This window comes from Pungitius pungitius, chromosome 10, assembly GCF_949316345.1.
Source record: "Pungitius pungitius chromosome 10, fPunPun2.1, whole genome shotgun sequence".
In the NCBI taxonomy this organism is placed as follows: domain Eukaryota; kingdom Metazoa; phylum Chordata; class Actinopteri; order Perciformes; family Gasterosteidae; genus Pungitius; species Pungitius pungitius.
The window spans coordinates 18015093-18031397 of NC_084909.1; the positions used below are offsets into that span (position 1 = coordinate 18015093).

Genomic DNA, 16305 nt, shown 5'->3' on the forward strand with positions numbered 1-16305 from the left:
CCTGTATCACAACAGGAGCTGGGACATTACTGTTTAAGTGTTGGGCCGTTTGTATGCTTCTGATTCCTTACACACACACAAAGGATGACAACAGTCACTTTTCCACAGTCTGGCATCTGGCTTTTTTTTCATCGTCATGCCAACAAAGCACACCCCCGGTGTTTCTGTCAGTCAGAGCTCAATGGTACATTTTCAACAAGACATCTCCACTACAATCACACAACACAACGGTGCTGGTATAAATACCAATGCAACTTTTCCCTGCACATTTTGTTCCACCGTCACTCCAAATAAGGTATAATGAGGCATAATGTATATAATGAACTATGATGCCTACATACTTATAGTAGTGAAGAATGCGTGGGCGATACCGATTTAAGGCGAGATCTTGCAACGTTTCCCAGAGTAGACTCTTGAAGAAAAGTCACTGAAAGCTTACCACCTGCTGTGTTAAAATATGAGCTCTATTGTTCTTGTAGTTAATGCTCCAAGTAATGGGAAACGGGATATCATAACTTTAAAATGGCATAGTTTATTCCCTCTCTATTTTAGTGGAAAACAAAAACAAATGTAACAAAATGTATTTTTGTTAATAGTCACCATTAACTTCCCTAATAGTCACACAAATGCGTTGTCTCGAACACAATACGGCGTCATTGGTAGTAACCATTCACTGCTGCGTTGATGGACAATCTGTCCTCACCAGGAATGCTGTGAAGAAAACCATGACGTAATGCTCAGACTCAGTTTTACTAGCTTATGTAACACAATGGTGCCGGCCTTTTAGTTCCTTCGTTTATTTTCATAATCTCGAAAAAGACAAATCATCCTAAATTAAGGTGTTTACAATTACAACAGCTTACAACAGGAGCAGTCATTGTGTGTTAGTTTCATCCATAACCACAAAATTCACAAACGCTGTCTTCAAGAGTCCTTTCTCCTTTATCTTCCTTAGCTGTGAACTCTGCTCTTCTAGAACGATGCACATGTTGGATATACACAGTGAGGATCGCAGACTATGGGAACGGGACGTGATGCCTGGGACGTTTACTGAGACTTATATATAGTAATAAATAAAACATCTGTAAGGTTCCCTTTTTACCAGCTTGTTCCTGCCCAGCTTTTTGAACACTTAACAAATGACATTCATATTAGTATTAGCCCACAGCATATATTAATGAAAACCACATGGTAAAATCATAGCATTGATTATACACGGCTATGTAGACCTATTGTCCGTATCTGACTATATGACTACATAGTTATTTCCACAAGTATGAATTACATCATTTTACAGATGTGTGTTTGAGGTGGGAAAAAAAACGAAAGCTATGCCGGTTGGGTAAATTACAGTAAAGATGGACACATAATTAAAGGGCAATTTCTCCCCTTTGATGAAAAACGACAATGGAAATTGCAGCGAGTGTCTATTTTTTGGTACAATTCTGTGTGCATTCTGACCTCATGATCACATAGGCCCACATGAGTGAAATTGTAGGTCATTTTGCATGTTAATATTTCTGCTGGACTATTCAGTAACTTATTTGCTGTCTTGCTTTGTCTTGAGATGCTGATGTTTGACTGTTAGGAAAGTTGTTGTCAAGCCAACACAGCTACAGGGCTGCCATCTCTCCCCGTTTCCCCGTGTGACACACACGCTTTTGTGTGTTTTCACACCCACTCACGCCACACATCCGATGTCTCACGCTAGAAAACAACAATCCGCGCTGACGGTAAATGGCATTTTGTCCTTCAACAAGCCGAAGGACGGTGGTCAACAGCTCCTGCACATGAGGACACGTCTCCCCGAGATGACTCGCTGTGAGTGACAGCTGCCCGTTGCATGTGAGAGCTGGGAAGCCCCGCCCACCCAGTCAATGCGTGCAGGCAGCCGGACAGGGAGCGGGACACTGAGTGCTTTTTTAATGAAGTACCGGTACTTAAAATATTCAGAACCGTACCGTTTTCAACGTAAGGGTACCGCGGTACCTTTCTGGTACCGGTACACCGTGCAACATTAGTCACAGCAATGGTTTCCTTAAACTCTGATACAAAAGCTCTCTGCGGTGACAAAGTCCTGCACACACTCCCCTCGTCTAAGTGCATTATTCTTTCCTGCTCTTCATCTCTCGCTCTCATCACTTTATCACTTTATCGCGGATGGCGGCGCAGTGCATCCGGAGCTCAGCGGCTCCTCTGGGGTCCGGGTGGAGATTTGCCTGTGGTGTTGGGGAGTCACACCCTGCCCTGCTCCTCAGTCCCGACCCAACGGCCGTGCCTTCGCTCGCACAACGAGGGGATCCGTCCCACGGCTCGTGCTGTTGAGTTACACAATGATTCATGAAGCCTGCAAAGGATTAACGGGGCAGACGACAAAGTGGGGAAAAGCACGAGATGTATTGGGGGACTATTTTGATATATCAGTGGTCCTTAAAAATAACAGCTATCAAACATGATTTAAGGCCTTGATAGAGACACATAGTGAGACCGGGCGGAATCCGGGAATGCTTGAAATACATGTTTTTGAGATGAAAATAATCTTACATTTTAGGTAATAAGGCTGTCACAACCTGTACATACACTCTTGACCCATCCCCCTACTTTGTGGAGAGCCAGTAGTGGACAGTGTAGCTGATGCTGCTAAGACCAGCGTGAAAACGTTGCCATGACAACCACTGGAGGTGGACTTATACGATTATAACACATTTTGGCTCTTTGTCTTTTTCTCAAACTCTTTTTCCAAAGCCTTGTCTTTGTAGTCATCATGATAAACAAGCTTTTGTTGTTGTAACATGACCATATGACCTGGAAGAGAAAGGGAGTCTGTTATCCTGCCACTGGTCAACCAGGAGAACAGGGAAAATGTATTAAGGTCACCTATTAAATGCTGTTGCTTGTTGCAGGTAATGAGAGACCGAGTGTTTTGTGTCTTCTAGTTCTCACAGTTTCACTGGAGGAATACAATAAACATGAACCTCAGTGAGAAAAGCAGACGCTTTGATGACCCGTGTGGATACAGGCAGGGAGTGACTACGAATAAATAGCTCTATACTCCTTATACACAAAGAATGGTTCTTTGTTTCCATAACACGGCGCATCAGTTGCTGAAGATGTAGATTTCTTCATTGTCACGGTTTGGGTCCTGTTTTAGTTTCATGTCTCTCGTGTCCCTGGGGTAACTTCACTTCCTGCCTTGTCCTGTCTTCCCCTGTGATTGTCTGTCATTTCCATGATTTTTTCCACCTGTCATTTTGTGTATTTAAGTGTTTTTTTGACTTTTGGAATTTTGAGTGTAGGATTTATTAAAAGTTACTGTTAAAACTCTGCGTTTGAGTCTGGCCTCTGCCTGCACCCATCAGTCCTGACATTCATTTAGTAGCCTTCAAGTGCATGCGAGACAGCGATGTGACTCCTGCTGTGGGTGTATTTTCAACCAGCAACCTCTAGAAACCTACGCTGCTGTGTCAACAAAAAAGAAGAAAAAAAAAAACGCCTTCTCTATTATTTGAATAGCGAAGCGACGTGATCCCACACAAACAGGTAGTAGCTAAACCAATAATTGTGAGGGAACAATAGCAGACCACTGCTGTGCATGGGAGAGGTCCACATGTGTCCTGTTCACCCTTAGGATCATCAAGATAAAAGCTTAATTTCAGCCTGATGATTTCCCAGAGTCATGAAATGTGTCGGATAATCACAGTTACCTGTGAGGTGTTTTGGTATTTTATACAGTTCCTCTTCAAATGCAAGCTTTCAGGATTAAAGCAGCCTATTTGCACCATTAGCTAAAAAACTAAAAAAACATCCTCTGGGCTTTACCTTAATTTGGACCGGCTGACTATTTCCCCCGTGTTATCATGTGATTTGTGTTGACCCCAAGAGCTGACCGAAGATGGATTGAACAAGTCAAGATGGCTTTAAAGACCAGACAGATGAGCTCACCAACAAGACTCCCTCCGGTCTGCGTGGGCAGCTTTGTGACCTGAATCTTTTAACCTGCACAATTTGTTTGAGATAACTGGAAAGCAGAGAAAAGCTGTACACAAAATAATCAAAAAACGCACCGTACCTTACAGAAAACTTCTAACAGGGTCTGTCTTCTGTTGAATGCCACTGGGTGGAAAACCGTATGGGGATTTTTTGTAAGCCGCTGCTTTTTTTTTGCCAAAAACAGACTGGAATCAACTTTACAGAAAACTCTAAAACGGTGGGCGGTAAAAAAAAAAACAAAGACTTACAGCAAAGACTACCCACTGAGTCGTCTAATCATTTCATTTAGGTTTGTCACTTTCACATGGAGGAAGTCATTTGAACATTATTGATATAAAAATGCAATTACAGTAGCTTTAAATCAAAAAGCACAGTTTACAGTTCAGTGCAAAAAAAACACAAACATAATGTCACTTTTTTGATTTAATGATGTCCTGTTTTCAAAATGATGCTCCAGTGCATTTTCCTTTTTTCATGCACACCTAAATGAACACACCTCTGGTTAACGACGTCAAACATCCGAGGACAGACATCCTGGCAGGACCCATGACATTCCACCATGACATTCCACCATGACATTCCACCATGACATTCCACCATGACATTCCACCATGACTCTCCTTATGGTGAACCCCCATCATGCCTAACCTTGAAGCAATAGAGAGCAGCTCTGCGTAAGTACACTGACACCATCCACCTGCTGATCCAGAGGACGCTCAGCCTTTGGGACCCCAACCCCAGGGCCGCATGTCCCACCATTTCTCTCGCCTCTGCATCAGGGAAGAATCCAGAGCATTTAGGGAGATGTTTTGTGGAAGTTAATTCTGTCTTTGTGCAGCCCAGTTTCTTGTCTTGCCCTCGTTTGTCCTTCTCTCTCTAAACATATATTATAGGGGTCTGTGTATGTATTTGCCCTCTCGTGTGCATTGATTTGTATGTAAACTTCATTTTGTGTCCCAGGGGGAGGTGGGAGAGCTGCCTGGAACCTTGAATGTCATCCCTAACTGCAGGTCACATTCCAGAGAATGCACAAATGAATGCAGTGTGGAAACTTACTGTTAAGGTTTATTACGTTTTACCTTGTAATCATTGTGTAACTGTCCTACTTTGATACTGGTGTCGCCAGTTGACGTGTGTGAAATGCCCTTGCAACTATCGCTGCTGTGTCTTTCCGACAAGAAGAGAAACACAACTCCATATCGGGGAGAAATGTACGGAACGTTTCTCGCCGAACCCGCACGCTAACGCCCCCCCCCACACACACACACACACACACACACACACAATGTGACCGATACTGAGTTATCATTGCTAAATAAAAGGAGGCTGAAGGAAGAGTCCGGTGGGAGTTGGCTGTGATCATGTGAAGAGTCTCGTACTCTGAGATTCTTGACCGGACCCTCGCAGCGGGTAAAAAGTTTGTTTCTCGAGTTGCTCTCTGGTGTAACCAGCAGGCGTCGTGGTCTCTGACTACGACCCAACAACATGCAAGAAATCGGAAACCCTGTTTCCATTCAATTGGCAAGTAAGTTTTGGGCGAACTTTTGAAATGACTCAAAGAAAGGAATAAAAATGTGATTGTATTTCCACCCACGGAACGAATAACCTGGGCCACAGCGTAGTCCCATCAGAGCCTGTAAACCAGTAAAGAGAATACGAGGAATAGAGGTCGCCATCCGACCGAATCTGACCCATCTGCTAAGGAAAGTGGAAAAGGCTTCAGGGGTTTGTGTCAATTAGACATTTTTAAGTCGTGACATCAACTGTTAGTAGTTTCATTCTGTCCGGAGACAAAGAGAAGCATTTAGCGCGTTATGGGAATATCCTGGAAGCCGATAGCATTTATCTTGGCTGCAATACAGTTGGCGTTCCGTATCCCTTCTAGCTTTTAGCAACTCCTTTTTGACAAAGTCCCACAAAGAACTCAATTAAGGGGAAGAAACGTACAGAAAAGTACAAAATGCACATAGAAATAAATCAATTGAAAGACAGCTCGTGTTTCCTTTTACATGCCTTGAGCAGATAACCTCATCTCCCTTTCCAATGATAACAAAATGAAGTTTTTACTCTGCTAAGCGAAGAAAAAAGTCCAAAATTATTTTACTTCTTTTAACTACACAATTAATCCTCCTGTATTCAATAATAAAACTAAAAAAAAATGTTTTCTACGATATCTGGGACCAACCAGGGCCTGTAGAGCTTTTGAAATTCTAAAGCGGAAATGATTTTGTTAAAAGCTAAAGTTGAGATAAATACAGCTCTTATTCTGTGGTGGAACTGGAGGAGAGACACAAGCAGCAAATACCAAGTTATTAAAATGCATTTCAAATTTCAGATTACCTGTCACAAAAAAGAACAATGTATGAACGTAATATGACAGCAAACAGCATTTGGACACATGAACTTACACCGTATTATTGTTTATTTATGGCTCCACATCTGCAAGGCCTTTGTGATTTTAGGCGGTACAATCATTTTGCATCTGTAGATTGATCTCCAAATGGTTTGTGTGTGCCACAAATTTGCTTTTCAAAGCGCTAGGTTCTTAGCATCAGTACGGGTTTGTAGTTACAATAGCCAGTTCAATTTGGGGAAGTTTCACATTTTCCCATTTCAAAAAATTCCAAACCCTTCCATGCTGCGTACAGGAACACTGGGGTCGAAGCTCCCGCACACCCATGGAGCAAAGAAGAGCTACAGCTGCACAGCGCAGAAGCTTCGGTTCGGCCTCCCGGCTCTGTCACATGCAATGAAGTTGAGTTTCCCTTGATGTGCTATGAGCCATCCTCACGTGGATAGCTGGGTTTTCTGTGACCTGCGCTGTCACTCTGCTGCCAGTGAGCTCATGCAGCGTTGCTCCGAGGAGGCCACCTTCTGACTTTGCACACCCACTGCCATTCTGCTCATTTGGAAAGCCACAGAATGGAGGTAAAGATGTTTCATATGTGGCGAATCGTGTCAGAACTTTGTCTTGCAGCATTTAACACAGAATTCTCATTCTCACTCCTCTTTAGAAGGTGATGGTTCTTTGTAGAACCACACTGCCTTCTAAAGAACCATCTAAGAACCTTTTTTTTCTGTGTGTAGTCATGACGTCATCCGTAGGTTTGGGATTTAGCTGTCGCCACCTTGGATTAAAGCCGTCATCGTGATGAACAAAGGTTCCCACATATGAAATTCGGAGGAGTATATGTAAGTATTCTATGGGTACAAGGCTCTGCTTGCTGTACCTACCTCTCAGTAAGTCATACTCTGCATCTAAATGCACTATGTTTCACAAAATGAACCTCATGCTGTATTGAAGAAAACCTGAAACTAGCAACTGAGACCATAAACTCATGTTTACAATGTTTACTGAGAGAGCATCTACATGCTTTTCAGCCCGTGGTTATTTTTTCTAATCTCGCAGCGTTTATCGGATGGACAATGTTTTCCACGTGGCGCTTTGTCTCTATTGAATGACGCTCCCAAATTTTTAAGATGATAACTATGCGGCCATTTAAAGACTCTTCGATGCTACAGAGGCTGCGGGGCAGAACTCGCTGCATCTCCATCCCGTCGCTCCACTAACTCATCACTTAATTGACTTGAGGACTTAATGAAGTATCCTCACGCAGAGACTAATGCTGGGAGTGAACATTAAAGGTTGCCAAACGCTGGCAGGCGGACCACATTGTGAACCCTGAGGACAAAGAACCACATAGATCTGCTGGGAAACAGTTACATAGCTGAAAGAATATTAAATGTAAAAGCATAGCGGGACTAAAATGCTCAACGTGGGATTCAGAAATGACACAATGGCAAACTGATGTATGCAATGAAAGTTTTGCAGTTTGTGCTGTACCTTTGACCCAGCGTGTTCACACAGAATACAACAACTCTTGGTGGTTTATGTTATCTAAAGAAAACGTGACCTAAGAGCGAATGCTTGTAGACTTTGAATGCCCCTAAAGGGAGGATGCCGTATGAACAATGTAATGTAAACCACACATTTCCCCTCAAGCCACACAGAAACACTGCGTTGGCTGCATCCTCATAAGACCATGTATGGTTTACTTACTTAGAAACGCCACACATATCCACCTTATTTGTGCATCGAAAAACAACTAAATGGTGAATATTCAGTCCCGGAGTGTCGTTTTTGAATCAGCTAATCATTAAAGAAGCTGGTTTTCACATGTTGAGTAATACAAAAATTGTAAATACACACATACATCTATTATTGGATTTATTAGATATAGTGTGGTAATGTCTATCTGAAAGGAGAATTAAGTCAGGTATAGTTTAGACTGTTGCAATGCAATGTTATGCTAGTAGCTCAAATAGATGATGTAAGTATAGCATAATATATATATAGTTATCTTATTAGTTATTTTAGATATAGTGGAAAGTATCATTAACTATGAGGCTCACCTCGATGTGTTGAGACCTGTTAGAGGCACTAGAATGAACGCCGCATCTCTACATAGAAACAAAATAGCAACAGACCTCACCTCAACCTGCATTTACCAATCAATAGGTAACTATTAACCCACAATAGGAAAAAACTAAAATAAGTGGCACCTGCTGGATAATGGCCCCGTTTTTTAAACAATGGTGATGTGGAGTCAGTATCCCTGAGCCTCACTGACTGTCAGTCCCATCGACACCGCCCAGTTGGCTTAATTTCTCTGTGTTCCCTCAGTTATGTTGTGTTAATAAAAATACAGTCAAAGAGCTGGAGCACTAAATCCAGGCCTGTGCATTATAGTGGAAACACCTTGCCTCTGCTGACAGGTGATTATCCGCCTGTGACAAAGGGTTCTAGAAAATTTCCCAGCGGGAACCTCGCGGGAGGCACCACTGTAGCGATTTTTACTTGACAGCGTTTTTTGAATCATACGAAACAGCACTGCACCCCACTGACACAGCCTGCATCTTGGCCTACTTCTTTTACCCCGGGGAACCACCCGTTGACCCGCCGCTTTCGGGCACAAACCCTGACGATTGTGCCCCGCAACCAACAGTTGATCTCAATTTAATAGTGAGCCTCCAAAAGTAAAGCAAATCTCACTTTGAAAAGGCACGAGGCCTCAAATCCCAGCAACCCCCCCCCCCCGAGAGCGAGCATCGGGCTTTGGGGCGCTCGGGCCGGCGCGGTGGTTGGCAGCATTTGGGGAAGTTAGTGTCTCGGTGCGGCTTTTCCACTGAGCAGCAATCAGTCAGCGATCACCCCAGAGCCTTCGGTGGCTTCGCTCCAGATTGGGCCTTTCATGCGATCAGCGTTTTCACATTTCATACTGCTACAAAGAGAAATACAAGCCAAGCCTCGCAAAAGTGGCAGCACTTACTATTGTTTGGTAGATACTTTCAGAACATTTAGATGATTTCTGTTGGCAACACATTTTTTTTTTAAATCTCTTTCCAGGTCCCGAGCACTGCTCTCCTATAAACAAACGTGGCAGCTGATACTGGCATGGCGCAGTGCTACTATATATATATATATATATGAAAGCCATTCATATGGGAATATAATTATATGAATAAAAAGTAATTCAAACCAATGAATTCATATGAAAGTAATTTGACCTAATAATACAGTTTTCCTCTGAGGTATTATGTCAGATAGGGGATATTTGATATAATGTGCATTTTGCACAAAGTTACATTTGCAACATGTGACCAGTTCAAAAAGTATTTATTGTGTGTCACATCTGAAGAAGGTTCTCCCTGGAGTTTGGGGGAGTCTTAGAAGAATCTGGAAAGATCTACAAATCCATGCTGTGTGTTATATAAGGAGGTGCCAACGTTTAGCTTGCATAGCTAACGTCAAGTTATCATTCATTGCACATTAGCTCAGTGACTCTGATGAATGTATTTAGACCAGTTCTTCCTGCATTAAAAGAACAAGCTGACGTGCCATTAAAGGGAGACGGAATTTCCAGTAAACCAGGTTTATTTGGTCTCCTGCAGCGGCAGCCCAGGCCACATCGTCTGGCTACAGTCTGATGATGTGCTACACTGCAGATGCACTGTGCCGCTGCTGAGCACATCATCTCCAAACCCTCCAACGTGGGGTAACAAGTAGCCGGGACCACATGCTGTCCACCCGGGGCTCTGCTTCTTTCCAGCCAACACGGCAGCAGCCTGTTGTTGAGATGAACAACCTGGAGGCTCTCCGGCGGTTGGCCCACATCTCATCAGCCAAAGCATTGAACTCAACTGTCGTTGCTGTGACACTCAAATAAAAAGTCACCGGCGTCAGAATCCAGACGATGGCGCCCGCTCGAGTGCGGGATTTGCGTTAGTGCAGCGGAGCCCGGCTCCGTTCTACGTGGCGTCCCTTCACGCACCCCCTCAACAATAAAAAAAAAAAAAAAGCTACTCGAGGTTCTCCCCGCAATAAGCGTCGCATTTCTCCCGCATTTCTTGGCCTGCAGCAGCCGGGAGGCGGACACGGGAGAGGAGTCCGTCTCCTCCGGCCGCCCGCAGCCCGTTTCTATGGAGAAGTGGTGATGCAGAGGGGGGTGGGGGTGGGGGGGGGGCAATGCTGCTGCGGTAAACCCGCGAGTGGAATAATATGAGGGGGTTGTGTGTGTGTGTGTGTGTGGGGGGGGGGAGGGGGGGTAGATTCATTGAAATAAAATCTAGTCCATGCGTGTGTCGGCGCGGAGGTGCGCGCGCCCGTGTGTGAGAGCGCTATTTAAAAAGTTAGTAGATCATGGTGCCGTGGTGATAGAGGGGGGGCTTTATGTGCCCGTGCACTGCGCGTCCCCAACCCCCAGGGTTCGCCGATAGTAGAGGCACCGGATAAGTTGGCGCCCCTGCATGGTGCCACTCGCTGCATCGGTAGGATTGCAACAATACAACAAACAAATGAATAACGCAGATACACGCACGCACACACACACACACACACACACACACAGTCTCTCGCGCACGCACAAAGCCGGTTCACAGCGAAACGGAGCCATAATGGGGATTGAGCTTACCACTTGGATTCTTGGTTTTCTTAAGACTCTTGCCACAAAGACACTGCAGCATATGCGTTCCTTTACTGAAAATGTTCCAAAGAAACCACATTGATTTGGGCGAAGAGCAATCCAGTGGCTTAAACACCCAGATATGGATGAGATCCTTGCGGTTGCATAATAACACAATTGGATCAGTTCTCCGGGACAAGGCGACCAACTGCACCATAGAAAAATAGCTATGTCCAAGTCCTACAGCCTTTGCATTCACGTGGCAAATACTCGGTGTCTGTAAGACTTCCCAACAACGGCGTGTTTTTCTTCTTCTCCTGGCGTGCAAAGGATGCCTCCTCAACTAGTCGATGATGGAAAACCCACTGTGTAAATTGCATGTGTCGCACCGGGGAGGAGACGGGCCGCCGGTAAACAAACACGCAACTAACGTGAGACTAGTGGAACACGGTGGGTTTCCGCGGAGAGAACCATCGCCTGTTAGTTCATCACTCTGAGGAGAGGAGGGTGGATCTGCACGGCATCAAAAGCCAAGGGAGGATGCATCCTATGCACTGACTGCTGCAGTGATGGCCACAACAAGACGCCACATCGCCGGATCCGACTCCAATCTCAACGCTTCTTCTGTCAAAAAAAAAAAAAAAAAAACTGCTGTTGCTTTGGCTGGGTCAGGTAACGCCAAGCTCAGTTCTCGTCTCCCAGGAGCCCCACACCGCAGCGGTTTCTGTTCAGGAGCAAAGCTTGTAAGGGGGAGGGGGGGGCGGCTTTTGCGCGCGCGAGGGTGTGCGTGAGTGCCCGTGATTCCTGGCGTGTGCGTTTCTTCGTCGGGGTGTTTTCACCTCCTCGAGCCTTTCAGCACCTTCGCCACTGGCATCTCCCAACAAAACAAAAAAAAAAACAGAAAGTGCGGCGCGCCTACACCAACACGTGCACGGGTGTCGAACCAGCGTCGGGACCTGTGGTGGAGGAGAGAGAGCCGCGGAGGAGGGGTTACATCCAAACATCGGCTCCCCGTTACGTAGCACGTGGGTCCTGCGCCGTCGTTTCAGCGATGCTCTCCGAACACTTTTTGGTGATCAGACTTGAGAGTCCCATTTGTCCCCGAGGCTTGACATCTTGGAAGTCACTCCGAGGGCTGCATGTAATGTCATTTCCACGTGCAACGAGGTTCACGTGTGCACTGCTCGTGGGGGGGGGGGGGGGGGGTGTTTGCAGCCCGCGTTCTCGCGCTTCACCCGCGATTCATTTTGCCCTTAAGTTCCTCGAGTAGTTTGCAGCCGGTGCAGGTGTTAAGCGCCACCTGCGATGTGCTGGTGTCAATTCGTCTTTAGCATCACGGATGCAGCACCGCAGGGTGCACTGGGGGGGGGTGGGAGGGGGATTGCTGTTACAGAAGGACCTGAATCCATTTAGCTGCAGAATAGAAGCTTCACTTTAATCATCTTACAAAAATCACCTCAGCAGAATATAGAGTACAGACAGGCGAGACATTTGAGGGCAAGATGGTTTACCATTTGCTTTGCTCTGTTTTGTTTCCCTCGTCCCTGAGGACCAGGGCCCAGCTATAGTGTTGTTGCTCGTGACGGCTGTTTCCACATAGCTGCTTCTCTCGGAGGATTTACAGGTTTTTCCATCACAGACTATAAGAGAGAAGAAGACATTGTCCTCCCTTGATCGTGTCCCTGGTGGACACTTTCACCCGAAGCACGCACAGGTTTTAAGAGTTGATTTGGTGCTTTTGATATCCAATGCTGCTCCTCTTGTCTGTGTTATTCATATTTCACATCTGGGATTTAATGATCTTTCAGCGTGACCCCCCACAAATAGAAGAAGTCAGTGTCTCTGCCAGTGTTTGGAAGTGGAAAAAATGAGTTGCTCAATATAGTGTTGACCCCGATCACAGGTGCTGGATATTGTTTCCCAGTAAGCCATCCCTCCGCCAGAGAATGAATGGCGTTATGTCCCCAGACAGAAAAAAACACCTGTTTACAAACTGTATTTTTCTTTTCTGTTGTTTTGAGTGTATTAATCAGGGACTGGTATTGGAGTCCTGCTTATGTGGAGGTTTTTTTGTAAATATGAGAGTAGGAGAAAAAAGTAGGTCTGTACCAACACGGAAATAGAGTAGCATCAGATGAGCCAATTGACTCTTGTATTTTCAGAACGACCTCCAAAACCATCATGTATGTAGCATGCGTCTCTTCGACATGTATGACTTTCAAAAGGTCTATTTTTTATAAATCCATCCTTTCTTCGACAACTGATGACGAGTTTGTTGAAAAAACCTTTTCTGATCCGGTGAGCAGCAGGCCCGAGGGTTAGGGCCAAAAGTGTTAACCACAGCACAGGGAGCTCCCGCACCCCCCATTAGCGGAGGGGGGGAGGGGGGGGGGGGGGTGTTCATCTCTGAAATACAGCATTAATCAACTTCAATGACCTAGTTTCTCGGTGTCCAGGTCTTTACCGTGGTCTGTGATAACTGCTTCCTCGGGGATGTGGGCCACTTTGAAAGAAAATGCCTCCTGATTGCAGCGGTGCGTTAGACATACAAGGAATGTGACATGGCGGTTGGTGCGTAACATTGGACAATAAGACCAAACTGTGATGAATGGTTGCTTTTGAAGAGGTGGCTGTCCGTTTGCTCCTTATTGAGTAACACATACACGAGGGGCAGTTTTTTAAAGCAATTTTACACATGTGCACAGCCGACGACCATCCACATGTGTCCCGGGGGGGGGGGGGGTCAGGTTGGAGCAGTGCACCGCAGCTCTCTCTCCACGGAGGCGTCTGGTGTCAGCCTCCCTATCGATCGGTGGCGTAATGTGAAGCACCATCGCACCCTGGAGGATATCGTCTGACGATTTTGTCAAGGATCATTAGAATTCTTCTTTTTGATGCCGCCTGGCAGGAAGTGGCTCCCTCAAGAGCTCTTAACGGCCTGTTTTCTCCCGATGGGAAAGGATAACTCGATTTCAGATGCACAGAGACGACCGGACTGGTTCCAGTTTTACTCGAGCGGTTTCAGTGGGTTTACTCTACTGGATTACCATTTGGAAATATTGAGAGGGATTAGTTTTATCAAAATCTAAAGCTATTTAGAGATCCATCTGATATAATACTTTGAATAACACATACTATAGAGTATATTTGTATTTCAGATGAACTGATTTGCTAAGCATTATGTTAAAACAATAAGCTGATTTCTATCGTGTTTAATTTGTAACTTGAAGGTATGAAACACATCAATAGCTAGTAACGAGCGTTTTAATGAGTATTTCCTTCCATATGAAATCAACCGGTGCCTCTGGGCTTATATTGTCTTATATTTAGAGTTCCTGGTTTCAAAGGCTGCATTGCAGGAAAGTGGAGTAATTTTCTGAAACGCACCAGACTTCTGCAGCTGTTCTATTATTTGCATTTACACACTTAGTCATTCTAGTCACATTACTGACGATTATTCAGAAAGAAAAGCCCTCTTTCTGAATATTTTATGAAAACGTCAAATGTCAACCCTCCAACATCGTTGCTGTATCACTGTACGGGTTTTTAGTCAAAAACATCTTGATGTTTGTTTTTTTCAGCCCAGGACACCGAACCAGCTGATCGCTCTGCGTGCATAGCACGCTCATCTGAAAACCTTCACACTAGACTCTGCCCTTCTGTGTGTATGAAGCAATGCACCTTCCATGACGTAGTTGCATCCCACAGCACTGCTAGGTTATGTGCCTCAATTGGGTGCAAAATCTCACACAGAGATTGACGGACAGCGGCGTGGACACCGAAGCCTGAGAAGTATGCTGTTTTTCCACCACAGACTAATAAAGCCCCATGTAATGAGGGACAATGATGAGATGACTGTGATTTAATTGGTTGTTAAAGACAGACGCTTGAAGAAAGTTCACGTCTGCTAAAGTTGGACTGCAGTGCTGATCACCATGGCGATGTCGGTCTGCTATTGACCTTAAGTAGGCCAAACCCGTGGACATCAAAGCACTGTACTGCAGTGTAAGCAAACAACAGTGTTTCAACAATTTCATCACTTCAACGTGACATCATTCTGTTTTGAAAGTTTCACAATCTGCTTGTCGTAGTTGCTTTTAGGAGATTGCGCATCGACCCGATCCTCGGCCGATGCTTTGAGGCATTTCCAGACTGGCGCGGCACGTGTGTCCATGTTCAGAAGCAGCATTAAAACCGTCCGCTCCCCTTCACCCGGCGCGCCCGAAGCCAAGTCATCCGCCAATAAGGGGCCGAGCCTCAGCTTTGTTTGGCATTTCTCGGAGCAAGTGTTCACCAGCACACAGACAGCTGCTGTGAGCCGAGTCGTGACCCGAGACTCTGCTCACCCGCCAACACTCCTTCAAGATGTGGACAACGCAGCCGCTAGTGTTGAAGGACCATAACTAGTCTGTCTCAGTTGGCTCAAACTGCACAACAGCATTATACTAGCTCATATCAGTTTCCTCGTACTGTGTAGATTCACATGCATAATGCCATGTTTATTCAACATATTCAATACACATTAGCACCCAGGAGTGGTACCGGCTCAAAGGCAACTCCATATGGGATGTTTAGACGTTGGCTGTGAAACCTCTGCAGTGCCCTCATATTGTGACTAATCGGGCAGGAGATCAAATTGAGGAATCCCACACACATAACAACCAACCCCGCTTTATCCATTGTGACCAAAAGTATTCATTATTGCAGAGAGATGAGGGCAATGACAAGCGAGCCCACATCGAGTGTTTGTTATAACCTCATATTACATGCACCTGCATGTACATAAAGCACATTGTCACGGCCCCATAATGATGATTCAAAGCCCGTGTTCCATATACGTTATCAATTTACCTTTCATTTGTCCTTCATGTGTGTTGTGCTATACATTTTAAGACAAACCCCTCCCTTCTGAAAACTACTTCCAATCACAGAAAAACCTTCCCGACAAATCCTGACTGTTCTAAAGAACTCTGATGAGACTTTTATGTCATTATCCAACGGCCCATCTTCCTCCAGCGATGACTCAAGTAGAAGTAAATGTACTCAACTAAACATCCACAAAAAAAGTGTACTCTATGAGGGAGTGAGTCCTATGACAGACTACATGTTGTTTAATCTTTTCAAACAAATCAAAATGCAGAACTCAATGCAGACTTCCCCTCTCATCACTGTGGCCGCTCACTTATACAGTGAATGGCTGGTGAACCATCACAGCAGTCTATATATAATATTTTAATGCAGATGTACTCTAGTAAGAAAAAAAAAGACATGTATTTAGCAAAACAACTACTCTTAGAGGTACAATTGATTGATTATATTATCCAAGTGGGCTACCCCACCATGTCATGTCACC

The 16305-nt window shown here is 44.9% G+C and overlaps 1 protein-coding gene across 1 annotated transcript in view; it reads right to left on the reverse strand.

The window, feature by feature from the left end:
* fgf14 (fibroblast growth factor 14) overlaps positions 1 to 11983 on the reverse strand; it is an 85803-nt gene extending 73820 nt beyond the window's left edge. Inside the window, exon 1 of the mRNA XM_037487890.2 lies at positions 10962 to 11983. Coding sequence (XP_037343787.1) covers positions 10962 to 11169 — 208 coding nt within the window. The 5' untranslated portion in view covers positions 11170 to 11983. The remainder of the gene's footprint in view (positions 1 to 10961) is intronic.
* Positions 11984 to 16305: the final 4322 nt, after the last annotated feature.